Source organism: Scyliorhinus canicula, chromosome 4 (assembly GCF_902713615.1).
Source record: "Scyliorhinus canicula chromosome 4, sScyCan1.1, whole genome shotgun sequence".
NCBI lineage: Eukaryota > Metazoa > Chordata > Chondrichthyes > Carcharhiniformes > Scyliorhinidae > Scyliorhinus > Scyliorhinus canicula.
Genome location: NC_052149.1, coordinates 232,997,025 through 233,018,425, shown reverse-complemented (window position 1 = coordinate 233,018,425; position 21,401 = coordinate 232,997,025). Strand labels below are relative to the sequence as shown.

General features: G+C 53.5%; 1 protein-coding gene across 1 annotated transcript; it reads right to left on the bottom strand.

Annotated features, from left to right (window-relative positions):
• Nucleotides 1-102: 102 nt before the first annotated feature.
• LOC119965460 (SLC35A4 upstream open reading frame protein) lies at nt 103-8,409 on the bottom strand. Its single transcript, XM_038796267.1, has 3 exons — nt 8,352-8,409; nt 2,859-2,957; nt 103-401 (listed from the first exon to the last, which is right to left on the bottom strand). The coding sequence occupies exons 1-3, from the start codon at nt 8,364-8,366 to the stop codon at nt 204-206; spliced, it is 312 nt and encodes a 103-aa protein (XP_038652195.1). The 5' UTR covers nt 8,367-8,409; the 3' UTR covers nt 103-203.
• Nucleotides 8,410-21,401: the final 12,992 nt, after the last annotated feature.

Sequence of the window (21,401 nt, the reverse complement as noted above, 5' to 3'; positions counted from 1 at the left end):
CCGGGAAAGAGGCAGCGTGGGTGGACAGAGCAGCAAGAAGGCAATTGTGCATTTGCAAGCACCCGTCTTTCAGTCAGATTCATTCCAAGCTTTAGTAAGTCATTTACACCAATAATATCAATGTTTATTTGCGCTGTAAGATCCTGTTCGATTGTCCTTCGACTGCCTGCCAGCAACAGACTACACTGATAGGGAGACGCTCCTTATTTTGGTCCTTTCTTCAGTGAGCTCAGGTAATCTTTGACCGTTTTTTCGACATTGGGGACGTTGTAGTTTTGGGCTGCGTAGATCCCAGTGGCCGTCCCCACAAGCACTCCCAGAACTGCAGAGGATCGCAACTTTGCCACAACGTATCCTGCCAGGAATCCCTTCAGGAACGGAGAAGCCAAAAGGGAGCCACCCTGGAACAGAAGCAAATTCAGTCAGGTTTAGTGGTTTGCCAATGTCGGATCCTGTACTTTATTAAAATATTTTTTTATTCTCCTTTTTTACATTTTCTCCTAAATTTACACCCAACAATAAACAATAATCAGTAAAAAATGTAATGTCAATCCCCACAATAACAATGATCGCATCCTCCCACCAAACCCCAAAACATTAGCCAGCATGTTAACATAAACAAATTACAAAAAGGAATCAGGAATCACCCATAGTCACCATTAATACACACAGTCCCCCTCCCCCCCCCCCCCCCCCCCCCTCCCCACTGTTCAATGTGATCCAATTCTCAAAAGTGCATAATGAATAACGCTCATGAATTGTAGAACCCCTCCCACCTTCCCCTCAGTTCAAATGTGACCTTTTCAAGCATCCATTCCAGCAGGTCCCCCCGCCACGCCAGGGCACAGGGTGGAGAGGTTGATCTCCCCCTAACAGGATCCGCCTTCGGGCGATCAACGAGGCGAAGGCTACAACATCTGCCTCCGCGCCCGTTTCCAACCCCGGCTGGACTGACACCCCGAATATGGCCTCCCGAGGGCCCAGGTCCAGTTTCACAAGCACCACTATGGAGATTATCCTAAACACCTCCTTCCAGTAATCCTCCAATTTGGACAGGACCAAGACATACAAACGTGGTTTGCGCTCTCTCTCCTCTTCCCCCCCCCCCCCCCCCCCCCCCCGGGCAACGTTCACGCACATCTTCTACCCCCTCAAAGAGCCTGCTCATCCTCGCCCTTGTAAGGTGCGCTCTATACACCACTTTCAGCTGTATCAGCCCCATCCTCACACACGAGGTGGAGGCGTTCACCCTCCGGAGCACATCTGGTCTTGTACTTGACCCTTAGCTGAGCTGAGCTACCGACTCTTAAGCCCGCTCCGCCACCAGGAATGCTTACTTCCATCTGTAAAAATCACCCATCTCTGCCCCTGTCTCGGCTTAGCTGCTGCTGATGCCCTCATCCATGCTGTTTATCATTTCCAGATCGACAATTCCAATTCTCTCCTTGCTTGTCTCCCATTCCAAACTACAGCACGTTCCGAAACCTGCTGCCCATGTCTCAGCTCACACCAAATCCCCATCACACTTCACACATGCTGGCAGAACTACACTCACTCCTCACTTTACAAATGCTCAGCCTTGTTTACAAACACCTGCATGGCCCTCACCCTCCCTCCTTCTGGACCACCCACCTGCCCCTCTGCCACGGGAAACATTTCCTCCTCATTTACTCTATCAATGCCATTCGAAATGAAAAATCACATTGTCACAAGTTGGCTTCAAATGAAGTTACTGTGAAAAGCCCCTAGTCGCCACATCCCGGCGCCTGTTCGGGGAGGCTGGTACGGGATTTCGCACATCTTTCCAGACTGTCTCTGCTCGAAGGCAACAACCCGTTTCTCGCCCCACAACTGAAGTTACTCATCTCTGGAACTGCTCCAGTAAACCAGTCCCACCGTCCTTGACTCTTTCCTGCAGAACTGGACGCAATACCCCAGCTGAGATCGAACCTGTGATTTATGACGGTTTAGCACAGCTAATCAGCAGCCGCGCACGAGAAGCTTTTCAAGCTGTTCACAAGAGGCCGAAAGGACCTTTTACTTCATTTAAAAAAAAATTGTTCTTGGGATGTGGGGGTCGTTGGCTGGGCCTAATTGAACTGAGTGGCTTGCTCGATAATTTCAGCGGGGGGGGGGGGACGGGACGGACAGTTAAGAATCAACCACATCATGGGGCAGCAGGGTAGCATGGTGGTTAGCATAAATGCTTCACAGCTCCAGGGTCCCAGGTTCGATTCCCAGCTGGGTCACTGTCTGTGTGGAGTCTGCACGTCCTCCCCCTGTGTGCGTGGGTTTCCTCCGGGTGCTCCGGTTTCCTCCCACAGTCCAAAGATGTGCGGGTTAGGTGGATTGGCCATGCTAAATTGCCCGTAGTGTCCTAATAAAAGTAAGGTTAAGGGGGGGGTTGTTGGGTTTTTACGACAACGGTTTCATGGTCATCAGTAGAATTAGAAGTCCGGATTCATATTGAATTCAAATTTCACCAGCAGCTTTCACTGAGCACCAACTTTTGCACGCATTCTAGCTCAGCTTTATGCCACTATCAGCACCTTCTCTAGTCCTTCACACTGCCATTAACACCTACTTTGTCTTGTGCCCTGAACATCTTTTCTGTAATCTCTCCTAGCTCCCACCTATCACTGACCTTCCACTTTACTCCATCCACTTTACACAGTATAAAATCCATCATATTTCACCCTCTCTTTAGCTCTGAGTCAGAGTTAAATCGTTATTGCTTTTAAATCATTACTGCTTTTCTCTCCACGGAGGCTGCCAGACCGGCTGAGTTTTTCCAGCACTTTGTTTTTTTTTAGTATTTTGCTTTTATGTTACTTTGCTGCAGTCGGTTTGATACTCACATTGGGCAATCCCATTTGCACCTCCTCTTCCACCCTCCGCTGGATGCTCTCCAGTTGACCCTTCAACTGAGCAAGGTCCTTCAGCTTCCCCAGTGTATCCTGCAGCAAGAATATCTCAATGTTATCGGAAACAAGCCCAATGAGAAAAGAAAAGACAAAGTGCAGCAACCAGTTCTTTAAGCTTCCAGCATGGCAGTGGTGGAGGATGAGGGCTTTGTGGGAGGTACAGAACTAGGACTTTAAGCAGCACAATTTGGCGCTGGCTTTAGCTCAGTGGTTACTTCGCAAATTCACTTGCCACTTGTGTACCAGGTGGTTGGGAGTTCTCGTCCACCTAACCACGGGCGCTGCCCGGCGTTTGGGGGCAGCACGGTAGCATGGTGGTTAGCATAAATGCTTCACAGCTCCAGGGTCCCAGGTTCGATTCCCGGCTGGGTCACTGTCTGTGCGGAGTCTGCACGTCCTCCCCGTGTGTGCGTGGGTTTCCTCCGGGTGCTCCGGTTTCCTCCCACAATCCAAAGATGTGCGGGTTAGGTGGATTGGCCATGCTAAATTGCCCGTAGTGTCCTAAAATGTAAGGTTAAGGGGGGGGTTGTTGGGTTACGGGTATAGGGTGGATACGTGGGTTTGAGTAGGGTGATCATTGCTCGGCACAACATCGAGGGCCGAAGGGCCTGTTCTGTGCTGTACTGTTCTATTCTACAATCTGCTCCTGCTGATCTAGTCATGGATGCTACATAAGAGGATAAAGCTGAAATCCAACAGGTTTGTTTCAAATCACTAGCTTTCGGAGCGCAGCTCCTTCCTGAGGTGAATCTTCATCTGAGGAAGGAGCTACGTTCCGAAAGCTAGTGATTCCGCACTGTAACCGATCACTGTTTGTCGATGTACTATTTGTCTACTATGTACATTCTGTGCACGTTCCCTTGGCCGCAGAAAATACTTTTCACCATACTTCAGTACATGTGACAATAAATCAAATCAAATTCGAAACAAACCTGTTGGACTTTAATCTGCTGTTGTAAGACTTCTTACTGTACCCACCCCAGTCCAACGCCCGCATCTCCACATCATGGATAATGCTGAAGACAGTGGCTTACATCAGCAGAAATTGAGATTGGACAAAATGAACACCAGACTGGTAATCCAGAGGCCCAGGCTACTGCTGTGGGCTGGCGGTTCAAATCTCACCACGGCAGCTGGTGGAATTTAAATTCAATTAATAAAATCTGGAATTGAAAAGCGGGTCTCAGTAATGGGGACCTTGAAACTATTATTGTGGTTAAAAACCCTATCTGGTTCCTTTTGGCGAGGATCTAGCATGAGATTAGATGTAATGCTTGTTCTCGTCAGCTTGGATTTAGAATTTCTCTTTTGTAAGGGACCATGAATCGGATTCAATTTGAATTGGATTTTGGAGTAAGCAAAGCGAGGAATTATGGGCTTGCCCCGTCCACTCTGTGGATTGACTTTGCAACTCTTGAGAATGGAATCAATGTCCTGTAGGGAATGGAATCAATGTCCTGTAGGGAAGGGAATCAATGTCCTGTAGGGAAGGGAATCAATGTCCTGTAGGGAACGGAATCAATGTCCTGTAGGGAAGGGAATCAACGTCCTGTAGGGAATGGAATCAATGTCCTGTAGGGAATGGAATCAATGTCCTGTAGGGGAGGGAATCAATGTCCTGTAGGGAATGGAATCAATGTCCTGTAGGGAAGGGAATCAATGTCCTGTAGGGAAGGGAATCAATGTCCTGTAGGGAATGGAATCAATGTCCTGTAGGGAATGGAATCAATGTCCTGTAGGGAAGGGAATCAATGTCCTGTAGGGAAGGGAATCAATGACCTAAAGGGAATGGAATCAATGTCCTGTAGGGAACGGAATCAATGTCCTGTAGGGAAGGGAATCAATGTCCTGTAGGGAAGGGAATCAATGTCCTGTAGGGGAGGGAATCAATGTCCTGTAGGGAATGCAATCAATGTCCTGTAGGGAAGGGAATCAATGTCCTGTAGGGAAGGGAATCAATGTCCTGTAGGGAAGGGAATCAATGTCCTGTAGGGAATGGAATCAATGTCCTGTAGGGAATGGAATCAATGTCCTGTAGGGAAGGGAATCAATGTCCTGTAGGGAATGGAATCAATGTCCTGTAGGGAATGGAATCAATGTCCTGTAGGGAAGGGAATCAATGTCCTGTAGGGAAGGGAATCAATGTCCTGTAGGGAAGGGAATCAATGTCCTGTAGGGAATGGAATCAATGTCCTGTAGGGAATGGAATCAATGTCCTGTAGGGAAGGGAATCAATGTCCTGTAGGGAATGGAATCAATGTCCTGCAGGGAAGGGAATCAATGTCCTGTAGGGAAGGGAATCAATGTCCTGTCGGGAAGGGAATCAATGTCCTGTAGGGAATGGAATCAATGTCCTGTAGGGAATGGAATCAATGTCCTGTAGGGAACGGAATCAATGTCCTGTAGGGAAGGGAATCAATGTCCTGTAGGGAATGGAATCAATGTCCTGTAGGGAATGGAATCAATGTCCTGTAGGGAACGGAATCAATGTCCTGTAGGGAAGGGAATCAATGTCCTGTAGGGAACGGAATCAATGTCCTGTAGGGAACGGAATCAATGTCCTGTAGGGAAGGGAATCAATGTCCAGTAGGGAATGGAATCAATGTCCTGTAGGGAATGGAATCAATGTCCTGTAGGGAATGGAATCAATGTCCTGTAGGGAAGGGAATCAATGTCCTGTAGGGAAGGGAATCAATGTCCTGTAGGGAACGGAATCAATGTCCTGTAGGGAAGGGAATCAATGTCCTGTAGGGAATGGAATCAATGTCCTGTAGGGAATGGAATCAATGTCCTGTAGGGAATGGAATCAATGTCCTGTAGGGAAGGGAATCAATGTCCTGTAGGGAAGGGAATCAATGTCCTGTAGGGAATGGAATCAATGTCCTGCAGGGAACGGAATCAATGTCCTGTAGGGAAGGGAATCAATGTCCTGTAGGGAATGGAATCAATGTCCTGCAGGGAATGGAATCAATGTCCTGTAGGGAAGGGAATCAATGTCCTGTAGGGAAGGGAATCAATGTCCTGTAGGGAAGGGAATCAATGTCCTGTAGGGAAGGGAATCAATGTCCTGTAGGGAAGGGAATCAATGTCCTGTAGGGAAGGGTATCAATGTCCTGTAGGGAAGGGAATCAATGTCCTGTAGGGAAGGGAATCAATGTCCTGTAGGGAAGTGAATCAATGTCCTGTAGGGAAGGGAATCAATGTCCTGTAGGGAAGGGAATCAATGTCCTGTAGGGAAGGGAATCAATGTCCTGTAGGGAAGGGAATCAATGTCCTGCAGGGAATGGAATCAATGTCCTGTAGGGAAGGGAATCAATGCCCTGTAGGGAAGGGAATCAATGTCCTGTAGGGAAGGGAATCAATGTCCTGTAGGGAAGGGAATCAATGTCCTGTAGGGAAGGGAATAAATGTCCTGTAGGGAAGGGAATCAATGTCCTGTAGGGAAGGGAATCAATGTCCTGTAGGGAAGGGAATCAATGTCCTGTAGGGAAGGGAATCAATGTCCTGTAGGGAATGGAATCAATGTCCTGTATGGAAGGGAATCAATGTCCTGTAGGGAAGGGAATCAATGTCCTGTAGGGAAGGGAATCAATGTCCTGTAGGGAAGGGAATCTGCAGTCCTTACCCAGTCTAACCTCCCCGTGATACCAAATGCACAGCAATTAACTGCCCTCTGAAATGGCCCAGCAAGCCACCCAGTTCAAGGGCAACTAGGGATGGGCAACATTGAGCCCCGTCTGCGACACCCACATCCCATGTAAGAATAAAGGTTAAAAAGCGCACTGACATCAATGTATGAAGACAGGATCAACACAGTCCCACTGGCCAGTTACACAGCAGGTGTCACACGTTGAGAGGCAGTTGGTGACTGGGTGTGTGAAGTTAGCAGCAGCTTTTAGTACAATTGGGTCTTTTCTGTTAGCATGCAGGTCGAGGGGTAAAGTGACTGAAGCACATGAAAGGATGGGACAGGGTAGAGAAGCAAACCATTTCCAACAATCCAGAACAAGACTAAACCGAAGGGGTTTATTGCAGAAAAACATCTTTTAACAGTTTGTGAGGCTGTGTAATTCATTTTCATGGACTATAGTTTAGACAGAGAGCAGCTTATTGATGACACGAGTATACAGGTGAATGATGGGGTATGGGAACAGGGCAGGTATAAATAGGAGGACCATGGAGGACAAATGCTGACATCGGCTGCTTGAGCCAAATGTTTGTGTTGAAATTTCAATGTGAATAATATGATTCGTACAGTTCAACAAGTCAGTCAATCAAAAGTAGGGAGATTATACTTCAGTTGTACAGGGCATCTGGAGCACATTATTGGTCTCCTTATTTAGGAAACATGTAAACACGTTAGAAGCATTTCAGAGCTTTACTAGACTAATTCCAGGAATGGGCAGGTTGCCTTGAGGAAAGGTTGGAGAGGTTAGCACTGCTGCCTCATAGCTCCATGGACTTTGAGTTAAATTCCGGCCTTGTCTGTATGGGGTTTGTACGTTCTCCCCATGTCTGCACAGGTTTCCTTCAGTTTCCTACCACAATCCAAAGACGTGCAGGTTAGGTGATTGGTTATTCTAAATTGCCCCTTAGTGTCCAGGGATGGGCAGGGATGTGCACCCCTCCCCATAATGCCCCATCCCTCCACTCCCCATCCTCCATAATGCCCACCCCTCCCCCTCAATAATGCCCCACCCCTCCCTCCATAATGCCCCACCCCTCCCTCCATAATGCCCACCGCTCCTCCTCAATAATGCCCCACCCCTCCCTCCATAATGCCCACTGCCCACCCTCCATAATGCCCCACCCCTTCCCCTCCCTCCATAATGCCCCACCCCTTCCCCTCCCTCCATAATGCCCCACCCCTTCCCCTCCCTCCATAATGCCCCACCCCTTCCCCTCCCTCCATAATGCCCCACCCCTCCCTCCATAATGCCCCACCCCTCCCTCCATAATCCCCCACCCCTCCCCTCCATAATCCCCCACCCCTCCCCTCCATAATCCCCCACCCCTCCCCTCCATAATCCCCCACCCCTCCCCTCCATAATCCCCCACCCCTCCCCTCCATAATCCCCCACCCCTCCCCTCCATAATCCCCCACCCCTCCCCTCCATAATCCCCCACCCCTCCCCTCCATAATCCCCCACCCCTCCCCTCCATAATCCCCCACCCCTCCCCTCCATAATCCCCCACCCTCCATAATGCCCCACCCTCCCATAATGCCCCACCCCTCCCCCACCCTCCCATAATGCCCCACCCCTCCTCCCATTCCCTACACTCCATTAACCACTCTTTTCTCCTCACTCCCCCTGTAATCGGTCCCAGCACGGCCGCGCAGACAAACATCAACGGGAACAATATACCCCCGTACCCCCGCCCCCCCGGGGAGCGGTTACCCGGGACCCCCGCCAGCCGCTTACTGACCTTGTCGTCCGCCATCTTACCCGCGCCTGCGCACTCCTTCCTCCCTGTCGACCGTTGCGCCTGCGCACTCCTTCCTCCCTGTCGACCGTTGCGCCAGCGCACTCCGCGGCCGGTTGATCGCGCATGCGCTGTGTTCGGCAGCCTGTCAGGCCGCGATGCTGCCGCTGGGGGGCGCAGCTGCCACCTCTATCCACTGAACCATTCACCCTGAACTCTGAACCCTGGAGTCCCAGTCAAAGGACCACCACAGCTCAGAATGAGGCCATTCAGCCCTTTGGCTGAATATGGCATTCGGGCGTCAGCGAGGGTGGCACGGTGGTTAGCACTGCTACCTCACAGCGGCAGGGGTCCGGGTTTGTTTCCGAGCTCGGGTGACTTTTTTTGTCCAGAATTTACAGTGCAGATGGAGGCCATTCGGCCCATCAAGTCTGCACCGGCCCTTACAAAGAACACCCTACTGAAGCCCACATATCTATCCTATCCCCGTAAACCAGTAACCCCCACTTAACATTTTTTGGACTGTCTGTGTGAAGTAGGCACATTCTCCCCATGTCTGCGTGGGTTTCCTCCGGGTGCTCCGGTTTCCTCCCACAGTCCAAAGATGTGCAGGTTAGCTGGATTGGCCATGCTAAATTGCCCCTTAGTGTCCAGGGATGCACAGGATAGGTTATGGGGTTACAGGGATACAGTAGAGTGCATCGGTGCAGGTTCAATGGGCCGAATGGTATCCTTCTGCACTGTATGACTCCAAAAAACCTTTTCACACTGCGAGTGGCTGGGATCCGGAATGTTCTGCCTGGAAGTGTGGTGGAGGCAGGTTCAATCCAAACATTCAAAAAGGCATCAGATAATTATTTGAATTGAAGGAATGTGCAGGGAAAAAGCAGGGGAATGACACTGAGTCATAAAGCTCATTTGGAGAGCCGGTGTAAGTAAAAGTAAAGTCGCCATAGTCCTAGATGACCATTGGCTGGTGGTGATTTAACCTGAGGATCACTACACCTCAGGCAAGGGGCAAGGTTGAGAAGGCAGAGCCTTCATTAATAACGTCAGCCGGTTCAGGAATTGAACCCACACTGTTAGCCTTGCTCTGCATCACAAACCAGCTGTCCAGCCAACTGAGCTAAACTAACGGTGTAAACATGCTGGTGTAAATATGATGGGCCAAATGGCCTCCTTCACCAGAATAATTCGAACAATTTGCCGAAGGTTGAGGCAGAATTAGAGAGGCTGGTCCAGACTGGGGTCCTTAAACTCATTAATGAAGCTGATTTGGCCACGTTGACAGTCCCCTTTGTGGTGAATGTATAGTACTAGTAATTCACCAGTGTATTAGTATCATGTTCTGCCATTGTGTTACAGCTCTGTTATGTTGTTGACCTTGTGGGCTCCACCTATGGGCCATTGTGTGGCTTCACCCACAGGGGGATATGTTGGGGCATGTACGGGGTCCGCCCATGGCTCCTCCCCTTGAAAGGAAGTATAAAGCGCAGTTGACCTGTAGGTGGGTCACAGTATTGTACCAGTCGCAGGCAGGCTCTGTTCTAAGCTGATTAAAACCTTGGTTTGCTTCTACTCGTGTCTTTGAGTGAATTGATGGTCGCATCACCCTTGATGAAGAAAGATGGTTCAGTATGCATATTTGATGATTCCACTATCAATCCGGTACTGTGTTCAAAGCTGTACATCTACCTTTGATTGATGATTTATTTGCTGGGTTAGCTGGAGGGCAGCATTGCTGCAAAGCTGGCCTCAGTCAAGCTTATCTCCAGATAAATGTGGATCCAGATTCACAACAATATTTGACAATCGTGACACACAAAGGATAGTCAAATATAAAAGACTTCCATTTGTCATCACGTCCGCTCCTGCGTTGTTCCAATGTGCCATGGATCAAATTCTAAGCGGATTAGATGTAGTTCAGTGTTACTTAGACAATATCCGAGTTACTGGAACAAATGAAGAAGAGCATCTTTAAAATTTAGATTCAGAGACGAGAGGATTACGGATGACGAGTACAGAAGGATAAATGCGAATCTTCAAATTTTCTGTTGACTCCTGGGGCACGTCATATATGCAAAGGGGCAGCACAAATCACCTTCGAAAGCAACCCCCCCCCCCCCCCCCCCCCCTGAGCACCAGTCCGGGGACGATACCAGCTTCTCGTCACTACTGTCACCAGCACCCTCCACCATCCCAGAGACTCTCACCTCAGCGGGTCACTATTGAGCCTATCAGCAGCCCACATGGGAGGGGATGGCCTGAAGTTAGAGGACCAGCCCCTTGCACAATTCCTCAACCTCACTCACCCGTCTTCGCATCATTTTGAATGATGGCGCTGGGGGCCACACAGAGGTGGTCCTGCGGGCCACAATGAGGCTCGCTGGTCACGGATCGGACAAGCCAGTTCGAGATGGTAGTGAAGTGTTGGGCACTGTGGACTTGTGAAGAAGACATATGTCACCAACACCGAAGAAGGTTCAACACTGTTTTATTAACTACTTATAAAATAATAGACATATGGAGCGAAATTCTCCGAAGACCTGCGTGACGCCCATTTCCGGCGGCCAAAAGCGATGCGGATGACTCCGGCGTCGGGACCTTCTTTTAAGCCGTAAATCTCCGTTCCCAAAAGGGCCACCAGCGGACTGACGCGATACGCGTCAGTTTCACCAGCTGCGGAAGTGGCGCGTTGAGAGAGAGAGAGGGGACCCGGCGTTGAGAGGAGAGGAGAGGGGGGGTGACCCGGCGATGCGAGGAGAGGAGAGGGGGGGTGACCCGGCGTTGAGAGGAGAGGAGAGGGGGGGTGACCCGGCGATGCGAGGAGAGGAGAGGGGGGGGGACCCGGCGTTGAGAGGGTGGGGGGTTGCGGCGATGAGGGGGGGTTGAGGGGGGGGTTGCGGCATTGAGGGGGGGGGGGGGGGTTGCGGCGTTGAGGGGGGGTTGCGGCGTTGAGGGGGGGTTGCGGCATTGAGGGGGGGTTGCGGCATTGAGGAGGGGGGGGTTGCGGCGTTGAGGGGGGGTTGCGGCGTTGAGGGGGGTTGCAGCGTTGAGGGGGGGTTGCGGCGTTGAGAGAGATGTGGGGGCGGCGTTGGAGGGGGGTAGGGGTGGTGGGGAGGGGGGTAGGGGTGGTGGTGAGGGGGGTAGGGGTGGTGAGGGGGTAGGGGGCGTTAGAGAGGGGGTAGGGATGGTGAGGGGGTAGGGGCGTTGGAGGGAGGTAGGGGTGGTGAGGGGGTAGGGGCGTTGGAGGGGGGTAGCGGCGTTGGAGGGGGGTAGGGGTGGTGGGGAGGGGGGTAGGGGTGGTGGGGAGGGGGTAGGGGTGGTGGGGAGGGGGGTAGGGGTGGGTGGGGAGGGGGGGTAGGGGTGGTGAGGGGGGTAGGGGCGGTGAGGGGGGTAGGGGTGGTGAGGGGGGGTAGGGGTGGTGAGGGGGGTAGGGGCGTTGGAGGGGGTGGGGTGGTGGGGGGGGGTTGGGGTAGGGGGCAGCGGCATGCAGAGAGGGGGGCGACGGATGCCCGGGGCCAACGCACCGTCACCCCCCCTCTGCACGCCGCTGCCCCTACCCCAAACCCCCCCCACCACCCCTACCCCTTCCAACGCCCCCACCCCCTCACCACCCCTACCCCCCTCACCACCCCTACCCCCCTCACCACCCCTACCCCCCTCCCCACCACCCCTACCCACCTCCCCACCACCCCTACCCACCTCCCCACCACCCCTACCCCCCTCCCCACCACCCCTACCCACCTCCCCACCACCCCTATCCCCCTCCCCACCACCCCTATCCCCTCCCCACCACCCTACCCCCCTCCCACCACCCCTACCCCCTCCCCACCAACCCTACCCCCCCTCACCACCCCACCCCCTCCAACGCCGCTACCCCCTCCAACGCCCCTACCCCCTCACCACCCCACCTCCCTCCAACGCCTCTACCCCCTAACCACCCCTACCCCCTCCACGCCCGTCCCCCCCTCACCACCCCTACCCCCCTCCCCACCACCCCTACCCCCCTCCCCACCACCCCTACCCCCCTCCAACGCCGCCCCCCCATCTCTCTCAACGCCGGTACCCCCCCCTCTCTCTCAACGCCGCAACCCCCCCCCTCAACGCCGCAATCCCCCCCTCAACGCCGCAACCCCCCCCAAATGCCGGGACACTCTCTCTCCCCCCCTCCCCCCCCAACGCCGGACACTCTCTCTCTCTCCCCCCCTCACCCCCTCAAACGCCCCCCACACAAACGCCGGGACTCTCTCCTCCTCCTCCCCCCCACCCCGCACTCGCCCTAGGTCACTGAACGGCGTCAACCATCATCAATGGTTGACGCCGTTTTAAAGCTACTGCGTTTTTCGCCGACGTGACCCGTGGCCACATCGGCGGGACTTCGACCCATCCGGCCCGGAGATTTGTTGAAAGTAAAAAATCAATGACATCCCACTGGCGCCAGCTGTTTTGAGAGGCTGCCGGCGGGATTTGCACAACGCCGGCTTTTGGCCGCTCGGAGAATTAAAAACCCGGCGGGAGCGGGAATAACGCCCATGATAACTGTGGGTTTACACGATGCTAGTTTAACTAGAGACCTGTGCCTGTCTGAACCAGTTGAATCTCTCATCACGTGGTGAGAGTCTGTGCTGTACTTGATGAGCTCTTGTGCTTCTGAGAGGCTGCATCCAGAATGAGCGGGAAAAGTGATGCCCTCTGCCTTTAAAGGGAGTGTGTTCTAACTGGTGATTGGCTGCGGTGTTTGTGCATGTTGATTGGTCCTAGTGTATGTCCATCAGTGTGTGTGTCTGCACCATGATATACTGGTGTTTATTATGACAGGTAGTGGTCGTGGGTTTGGAAGATGCTGTTGAAAGATCTGTGGTGAGTTGCTGCAGTACGTCTTGTAGATGGTACACACGGAGCCTACTACTGTGCATCATTGGGGGAGGGAGTGAATGTTTGTAGATGGGGTGCCAATCAAGCTCTCTCTGGCTGCTTTGTCCTGGATGGTGTTGAGCTTCTTGAATGTTGTTGGAGCTGCGCTCATCCAGGCGAGTGGAGAGTATTCCATCACACTCCTGACTTGTGCCTTGTCCCGGTGGACAGGTTATGGGGGGTGTGAGATGGTGAGTTATTCTCACAGGCCTTTCACAGTGTCTCCCTGTATTTCTTTTGACTTTGGACTGCCTTAGGCGGAGGGAGAGAGTGAAAGAACTAGAAACAGAGACTGAGATCAATGAAGCTGGGGAGACAAAGAGACAACGTTCTGAGTCTTCAATGTGAACCAGAACTGGAAGCATTTACTCATCAAGGGCATTGGAGACATTGTAAATTCAATGAGATTTTAATGTGTTCACTACTCCTTTGGGTAATTATCTGCTTCAATTCCATAAACCTCCTCATGTGAGGACTTCTGAGTTAGCGCAAAAATTATATTTCACTAAGATTAATGCTCCTTAAAATATAAATTTTAACTTCTTCTCTCCCACTCGCTATAAAATGAGGAATCGTTGAACTGATTCGAAATGAATGGTTTTCATTGGGCGGCACGTAGCACAGTGGTTATCACTGTTGCTTCACAGCTCCAGGGTCCCAGGTTCGATTCCCGGCTTGGGTCACTACCTGTGCGGAGTCTGCACGTTCTCCCCGTGTCTGCGTGGGTTTCCTCCGGGTGCTCCGGTTTCCTCCCACAAATCCCAAAAGACGTACTGTTGGGTGAATTGGACATTCTGAATTCTCCCTCTGTGTACCCAAACAGGTGCCGGAGTGTGGCGACTAGGGGCTTTTCACAGTAACTTCATTGCAGTGTTAATGTAAGCCTACTTGTGACAATAAAGATTATTATTATTAAAATATTTTATTCAGGCATTTGCACAAACAAACAACAAACTAAACAAATGAAAGCAGAAGCAAAATAATACAACCTGATAAATAACCAACATCCACTCCCCCCCCTCCCCCCACTGCGCCTTGACACCTCCTCCCATCCTGAATTTCCATTTGAACTCCCCCCTCCTTTCAGTGACTCCCCAATCCTCCCGAAAGAAGTCAATGAACGGCTTCCACCTCTGAACGAACCCATCCACTGACAATCTCAGGATGACCTTCCCCCAGCCTCAGGAATTCCGCCAGTCACTCACCCAGTCCCCCCGCTTTCAGCGGCTCCGAGTCCCTCCATCCAAGTAAGATCCGTCTCCGGGCTCTCAGGGAGACAAAGGCTAAAACGGCAGCCTCTCTCGCCACCTGGACCACGGGGTCTTCCGACACCCCGAATATCGCCACCTCTGGGCTCAGGACCACCTTCACCCCCAACACCTCGGACAGTATGTCCGCAAACCCCTGCCAGAACCCCATTAGCATCGGACATGCCCAAAACATGTGGATATGGCTCGCAGGCTGCCCCGCACACCACCCACACCTGTCCGCTACTCCCTCAAAAACACTACTCATCCTCGTCCCTGTCACATGTGCCCTGTGGAATACTTTAAACTGCATGAGGCTCAGCCTCATGTACGACAAGGACGCATTCACCCTCCGCAGGGCCTCCTCCCACGTCCCGGCCTCCACCACCCCATCCAGCTCCTCCTCCCACTTTCGCTTTATATCCCCCACAGGCCCCCCCCCCCCCCCCCCCCCCCCCCCCCGTCCATCAGCTCCTTGTCGACCTCGGACACCATCCCCTCCCCTGTCTCCCTCTTTGACATCACCTTACCCTGCAGCCCCAAGGGTGGCAACTCGGGAAAGGATGGCGAGGATGGCACCTCCTTCCTCACTAAATCCCTGACCTGCAAGTACCTGAAACCATTCCCCTTAAGCACCTCATACTCTTCCTCCAGACCCCCTGCCGGTACAAAGGTATGATTATCACAGATCGGTGCCCACACCGAGGCGCCCTCCAATCCCAAATTCTGCCTCCACTGCCCCCATACCCTCAAGGTCGACTCTACCACTGGGCTCACGGGGTACCTGGCTGGCGAGTACGGCAGAGGCGCTTTAACAATGCCCTTCAGCTCTGATGTGACCATCAATTCACTCAAAGACATGAGTAGAAACAAACCAAGGTTTTAATCAGCTTAGAACAGTGCCTGCCTGCGACTGGTACAATACTGTGACCCGCCTACAGGTCAACTGCTCTTTATACTTCCTTTCAAGGGGAGGAGCCATGGGAGGAGCCCGTACATGCCCCAAAATATCCCCCTGTGGGTGAAGCCACACAATGGCCCATAGGTGGAGCCCACAAGGTCAACAACATAACAGAGCTGTAACACAATGGCAGAACCTGATACTAATACACTGGTGAATTACTAGTACTATACTACTATAGTACTAGTAATCACCACAAGCTCATTCCCCTACAAGAAGTCGCCTCCATCTGCCCCCAAGCCGACCCTTCCCCCACTACCTATTTCCTTTTTTTTAAAAATAATTTTTATTGAAATTTTTCGATACAAACATTTACCCCTACTACATTTTAAATTATAACACAACAAATCCCCCTGGAAAATCCTCCCCACGCCCTCCCCCCCGCGCACCCCCCCCCCCCCCCCACCCCCCCCCCCCCCCCCCCCCCCCCCCCCCCGCGCTAGCAGTCTAGCAACCAAACCGTTTTTCCCTTACTGCCGATGGCCTCGGGCAGTCATTGCCCGCGACCCCCCGCCGACGTGCTCCCTTCGTTGCTATCCCCCCCCCCCCTCCCTTCCCCCCCCCCCCCCTTTTCTCCCCGGGTTGCTGCTGTTTCGGCCTCCAGTTCCTATCTCTGATCCAGAAAGTCAAGGAAGGGCTGCCACCGCCGGAAGAACCCCTGTACCGACCCTCTCAGGGCGAATTTGATTCTTTCCAATTGGATGAAGCTTGCCATGTCGTTTAACCAGGTGTTAACACTTGGTGGCCTTGTGTCCCTCCACTGAATCAAGATCCTTCTCCGAGCTACCAAGGACGCAAAGGCCAATATTCCGGCCTCCCCTGCCTCCTGTACTCCTGGCTCCACCCCAACCCCAAAAATCGCTAGCCCCCACCCTGGTTTGACCCTGGTTCCCACCACTCTTGATACCGTCCCCGCCACCCCCTCCCAGAACTCTTCCAGTGCCGGACACATCCAGAACATATGTACATGGTTCGCAGGGCTTCCCGAACACCTAACACACCTGTCCTCACCCCCGAAGAACCGACTCATCCTAGTCCCCGTCATATGGGCTCTGTGCAGCACCTTAAATTGGATGAGGCCCAACCTTGTGCACGACGACGACGAATTGACCCTCTCTAGGGCATCTGCCCATGTCCCATCCTCTATCTGCTCTCCCAGCTCCGCTTCCCACTTGTCTTTCAGCTCCTCTATCGGTACCTCCTCCACCTCCTGCATTATTTTATAGATGTCCGAGATCCTCCCTTCCCCGACCCAGACCCCTGACAGCACCCTATCACTCGCCCCTCTATCGGGAAGCAAGGGAAATCCTTCCACCTGTCGTCTGGCAAATGCCTTCACCTGCAGGTATCTAAACGTGTTCCCCGGGGGGAGCTCAAATTTCTCCTCCAGCTCTCCCAGGCTCGCAAACCTCCCCTCTATGAACATGTCCCTCAGTTGCCTGATGCCCGCCCTGTGCCAGCTCTGGAATCCCCCACCAGTGTTCCCCGGGACAAATCTGTGGTTCCCTCTCAGTGGCGCCGCCATCAGACCCCCCACTTCCCCCCTGTGTCGCCTCCACTGCCCCCAGATTTTAAGGGTGGCCGCCACTACCGGACTCGTGGTATACCTTGTGGGGGGGAGCGGCCATGGTGCCGTTACTAGCGCCCCCAGGCTTGTATTGCCGCAGGACGCCCTCTCCATACGCTTCCAAGCTGCCCCCTCCCCCTCCATCACCCACTTGCGCACCATCGATGCGTTCGCCGCCCAGTAGTATCCGGAAAGATTGGGTAGTGCTAATCCTCCATTGTCCCTACTCCGTTCCAAGAAAATCCTTCTCACTCTAGGGGTGCCATGTGCCCACACATAGCCCATAATGCTGCTAGTTACCTTCTTGAAGAAGGCCCTGGGGAGGAAGATGGGCAAGCACTGGAACAGAAACAAGAACCTCGGGAGGACCGTCATTTTGACTGACTGCACCCTCCCTGCTAACGACAGCGGTACCATGTCCCACCTCTTGAACTCCTCCTCCATCTGCTCCACCAGCCTTGAAAAGTTCAGCTTGTGGAGGGTCCCCCAGTTCCTTGCCACCTGCACCCCCAAGTACCTGAAGCTCTTTACTGCCCTCTTAAAGGGGAGCCTCCCAATTCCCTCCCCCTGGTCTCCCGGGTGTATCACAAAGACCTCACTTTTACCCACATTTAATTTGTACCCCGAAAAGTCCCCAAACTCCACTAGTATTTCCATTACCTCCGGCATTCCCCCTTCCGGGTCTGCCACATATAACAACAAATCATCCGCATAGAGTGATACCCGATGTTCCTCCCCTCCCCTTGTCAGTCCTCTCCACCCCCCTGAACCCCTCAGTGCCATCGCCAACGGTTCGATCGCTAATGCAAATAGTAAGGGGGATAGGGGGCATCCCTGCCTGGTACCTCGATGGAGCCCAAAATACTCCGACCTCCTCCCGTTTGTAACCACACTCGCCATCGGGGCCGAATACAGCAGCTTCACCCACTTGATAAATCCCTCCCCAAACCCAAACCGTTCCAGCGTCTCCCACAGGTATTCCCACTCCACCCTATCGAATGCCTTCTCCGCATCCAGTGCTACCACTATCTCAGCCTCCCCCTCCACTGCTGGCATCATAATCACATTCAACAGTCTCCGGACATTTGTGTTAAGTTGTCGTCCCTTTACGAACCCCGTCTGGTCCTCATGGATTACCCCTGGCACACAATCCTCTATTCTGGTTGCCAGGACCTTTGCCAACAGTTTGGCATCTACATTCAAGAGGGAGATAGGCCTGTAGGACCCGCACTGTACAGGGTCTTTGTCCCGCTTCAAGATCAAGGAGATCAGGGCCTGTGACATTGTCGGGGGCAGAGCCCCCCCCTCTCGCGCCTCATTGAAGGCTCGCACCAGCACTGGACCCACCAAGTCCACATACTTCTTATAAAATTCCACCGGGAACCCATCCGGCCCCGGCGCCTTCCCCGCCTGCATCTGGCCTATCCCTTTAACTAGTTCCTGCAGCTCTATCGGCGCCCCCAGCCCCTCCACCCGTTCTTCCTGGACCTTTGGGAACCTCAATCTATCGAGGAAGTTTTCCATTCCCCCCCTCCTCCTGGGCGGCTCAGACCGGTACAATTCCCTGTAGAAATCCCTGAAGACCCCGTTCACCTCTTGCCCCTTCTGCACTACGTTCCCTCCCTTCTCTCTCACTCCCCCAATTTCTCTGGCTGCATCTCGCTTGCGCAGCTGGTGTGCTAGCATCCTGCTCGCCTTTTCCCCGTACCCTGCCCTGTGCCCTTCTCCATTGCGTCTCCGCCTTCCTAGTGGTCAGTAGGTCAAACTGGGCCTGTAAACTGCGCCGCTCCCTCAACAGCCCCTCCTCTGGTGTCTCCGCATATCTCCTGTCCACCAGTCTCTCCCTCTCCTGCCTCTCCTGCCTTTCTCTGTGTGCCCTTATGGAGATCAGCTCTCCTCTGATCACTGCTTTCAGGGCCTCCCAGACTACCCCCACCTTCACCTCGCCCGTGTCGTTCGTGCCCAGATATCCCTCAATGCCCTTCCGGACCCTTCCGCACACCTCATCGTCCGCCAGCAGCCCCACATCCAGGCGCCACAACGGGCGCTGGTCCCGTGCTTCCCCCAGTTCTACCTCTACCCAGTGTGGTGCATGGTCCGAAATCACAATGTCCGAGTACTCCGTGTCCTGCACTCTCGAAATCAGCCCCCTGCTCAGTACAAAAAAGTCTATTCTGGAGTACACCCTGTGGACGTGGGAGAAAAAAGAATACTCCCTCGCCCTTGGCCTGCCAAATCTCCAAGGGTCTACCCCCCCCATCTGCTCCATGAACCCCCTTAGCATCTCTGCCGCTGCCGGCCTCCTATTCGTCCTGGAACTCGATCTGTCCAGCCCAGGGTCGAGCACTGTGTTGAAGACCCCCCCATGATCAGGCCTCCTGCCTCCAGACCCGGAATGAGGCCCAACAGGCGCCTCATAAAACCCGCGTCATCCCAATTCGGGGCATACACATTTACCAGCACCACATTCTCTCCCTGCAGCCTACCCTTCACCATCACGTACCTACCCTCCTTATCCGCTACCACCTGCGCCGCCACGAACGACACCCTCTTTCCCACCAGAATCGCCACCCCCCGGTTCTTTGCGTCCAAGCCTGAGTGGAACACCTGTCCCACCCACCCCCTTCTCAGGCGCATCTGGTCTACTACTCTCAAGTGAGTCTCCTGCAACATCGCTACATCAGCCTTCAGTCCCTTCAGGTGTGAGAGGATCCTTGATCTCTTGACCGGTCCGTTCAGCCCCCTCACATTCCAAGTAATCAACCGGGTCGCGGAGCGACCCGTCCCTTTCCCCTGTCTATTAGCCATGTCCTGTCCCCTGTTCGCCCCGGGTCGACCCTCCCCTTCTGACCCGTTCCCCATGGCGATGGCTCCCCCCCCCCTCTCTCCTCCCGTTCTTCTCTTCCCGTCCTCGGCCTTTCCAGCAGCAACCCGGTATCCCCCCCTAACCCCCCTTTCCTCCCCCCCCCTGGCTAGGACCCCTCCTAGCCGCGATGTATCCACCATCGTACTCCCGAGAGTCAGCTGGTTTTCGCTGACCCGGCTGCCCCTGCCACACTCCGACTCCTCCCGATGTGGGGGGGGAGGGGCCTCCCCCCCCCTTGCCATCCCTCTCTGACCCCGCTCCAGCGCGGGAAAAGCCGCCATTGCTGGCCACGCCCCACTCTTCTCTCCTCCCCCTTCCTCCGTCCCGCGCGCGGGAAACAGGGGAAAGCCCGCGCTTTCGCCCGGCCACACCCTACCCCGCCATCTTCAATTCCACCCCCGTCCCCATCCACGCCGATAAGAAAGCCTCCTTAAAACGAGAGGAAGAAAAAAGAGAAAAAGAAAACACGCATAACCAACTTGCTCTCCCCCCGTCCCGCCTCCCCAACTTAACACTATAACAATATAAATAACAAATCGCAAATAAATACATAAATACATAACTATGCCTGCATAACTAAATAACTAAATAACTACCCAATAATAACGTACTTAACCATCACCCTTCATCAAACAGAACAGTAACCATAACCCTTAAAGAACAGATCAAAAAACAATAAAAAAGCCCCCCCTACAACAACAATAATTAAGGGAAGTTGGCAACGGGAAGAGACACACAAAAAGGAAGGAACAAAGAAAACCCCCCATAACACAAGTTTCAAAGAAACCAAGCGATCCATCAACTTTAACCAAGTTCCGACCTGGCCTAAGAAAGACATGGGCCACTTGATCAGTCAAGGGTACTCGGGCGGCCTCGACCGCCGGCGTTCCCAAGTTCTAGTTCGAGTCCAGCTTTTCCTCCCGAACAAAAGTCCATGCCTCCTCTGGGGTCTCAAAGTAATGGTGCTGGTCCTTGTAGGTGACCCACAAGCGCGCTGGCTGCAGCATTCCAAACTTGATCCTTTTTGCGTGCAGCGCCGCCTTAGTCCGGTTAAACCGGGCCCGCCGCTTTGCCACCTCCGCACTCCAGTCCTGATATATCCTCACCGTCGAATTCTCCCATGTGCTGCTTTTCTCCCTCTTGGCCCACCTCAACACTCTCTCCCGATCACAGAGACGCTGGAATCGCACCAGCACCGCCCTCGGGGGCTCGTTCGCCCTAGGCCGCCTAGCCATGACCCGGTATGCTTCTTCCAGCTCCAGGGGCGATGGACCGGCCCCCTCTCCCATCAGGGAGCTCAGCATCTCCGCTACATATTTCGAGAGATCAGGCCCCTCCAGGCCTTCTGCTAGGCCCAGGATCCTCAAGTTCTTCCGCCTCATTCGCGTGTCCAGTTCCTCAAAGCGGCTCTGCCATTTCAGGTGGAGTGCCTCGTGCACCTCCACCTTTCCCCCGAGGACCGTGGCCTCCTCCTCCCTCGCAGCCATCTCCTGCT

Coding starts and splice junctions, on each gene's coding strand:
- LOC119965460 (XM_038796267.1), bottom strand. Junction 402..2,858: donor TGCAAATGGGATTGCCCAAT/GTGAGTATCAAA, acceptor CTTCTGTTCCAG/GGTGGCTCCCTTTTGGCTTC.